This window comes from Corapipo altera, unplaced genomic scaffold (genome assembly GCF_003945725.1).
Source record: "Corapipo altera isolate COAL_440 unplaced genomic scaffold, ASM394572v1 131359, whole genome shotgun sequence".
NCBI lineage: Eukaryota > Metazoa > Chordata > Aves > Passeriformes > Pipridae > Corapipo > Corapipo altera.
The window spans coordinates 449-2,012 of record NW_020889049.1 but is presented as its reverse complement, the minus strand read 5'-3'; the positions used below and the strand labels follow the sequence as shown (position 1 = coordinate 2,012).

At 60.9% G+C, this 1,564-nt stretch overlaps 1 protein-coding gene across 1 annotated transcript in view; it reads left to right on the top strand.

The window, feature by feature from the left end:
* Nucleotides 1-1,234, top strand: part of LOC113942137 (protein Wiz-like) — a gene marked incomplete at both ends in the record, with an annotated part of 1,633 nt that extends 399 nt beyond the window's left edge. Inside the window, one exon of the mRNA XM_027633273.1 lies at nucleotides 991-1,234. Within this exon, the coding sequence (XP_027489074.1) occupies nucleotides 991-1,234 (244 nt within the window). The remainder of the gene's footprint in view (nucleotides 1-990) is intronic.
* Between the last annotated feature and the right edge of the window lie 330 nt (nucleotides 1,235-1,564).

Sequence of the window (1,564 nt, the reverse complement as noted above, 5' to 3'; positions counted from 1 at the left end):
TGGGAGAATTCCTGCAGGAGAGGGCACTGGGAGAATTCCTGGAGGAGAGGGCACTGGGATGTGGGAGAATTCCTGGAGGAGAGGGCACTGGGATGTGGGAGAATTCCTGCAGGAGAGGGCACTGGGGTGTGGGAGGATTCCTCCAGGAAGGGCACTGGGATGTGGGAGAATTCCTGCAGGAGAGGGCACTGGGAGAATTCCTGGAGGAGAGGGCACTGGGAGAATTCTTGCAGGAGAGGGCACTGGGAGAATTCCTGGAGGAGAGGGCACTGGGATGTGGGAGAATTCCTGGAGGAGAGGGCACTGAGAGAATTCCTGGAGAAGAGGGCACTGGGATGTGGGAGAATTCCTGGAAGAGAGGGCACTGGGATGTGGGAGAATTCCTGGAAGAGAGGGCACTGAGAGAATTCCTGGAGGAGAGGGCACTGGGATGTGGGAGAATTCCTGGAGGAGAGGGCACTGGGAGAATTCCTGCAGGAGAGGGCACTGGGGTGTGGGAGGATTCCTCCAGGAAGGGCACTGGGATGTGGGAGAATTCCTGGAGGAGAGGGCACTGGGGTGTGGGAGAATTCCTGGAGAAAGGAGAGGGAACAGGGATCTGGGAGAATCCCTGTAGGAGAGGGAACAGGGATCTGGGAGAATCCCTGTGGGAGAGGGAACAGGGATCTGGGAGAATCCCTGTGGGAGAGGGAACAGGGATCTGGGAGAATCCCTGTAGGAGAGGGAACAGGGATCTGGGAAAATCCCTGCAGGAGAGGTAACAGGGATCTGGGAGAATCCCTGTGGGAGAGGGAACAGGGATCTGAGAGAATCCCTGCAGGAGAAGGAACAGGGATCTGGGAGAATCCCTGCAGGAGAGGGAACAGGGATCTGGGAGAATCCCTGCGGGAGAGGGAACAAGGATCTGGGGGAATCCCTGCAGGAGCGGGCACAGAGGTCTGGGAAAATCCAACCCCCCGCCCCCCAATCCCGATTTTTCCCACATCCCAGAGTTCGAGCGGAGGCAGGCCAGGCCCCTGGACGCCGCCCTGCACCGGGGGGAGGAGGAGGGAGCAGAATTCCAGCAGAAGTTGGAGGAGCCGCGGCCGCCCCCGCCCAGGGTGCGCCCGGTGCCGTCCCTGGTGCCGCGCCCGCCCCAGACCTCGCTCGTCAAGTTCGTGGGGAACATCTACACCCTCAAGTGCAGGTGGGAGCCCTCCCTGAGCCACGGGGAGCCACGGGGAGACACAGGGAGGTACAGGGAGGTACAGGGATGCACAGGGAGGTACAGGGATGGACAGGGAGACACAGGGATACACAGGGATACGCGAGGAGCCACAGGGATACACAGAGAGCCACAGGGATACACGGGGATACACGGGGAGCCACAGGGATGCACGGGGAGGTACAGGGAGACACAGGGAGGTACAGGGAGACACAGGGAGCCACAGGGATGCACAGGGAGCCACAGGGATGCACAGGGAGCCACAGGGATACACAAGGAGCCACAGGGATACACAGGGAGGTACAGGGATGCACGGGGAGGTACAGGGAGCCACAGGGAGACACAGGGAACCACAGGGAG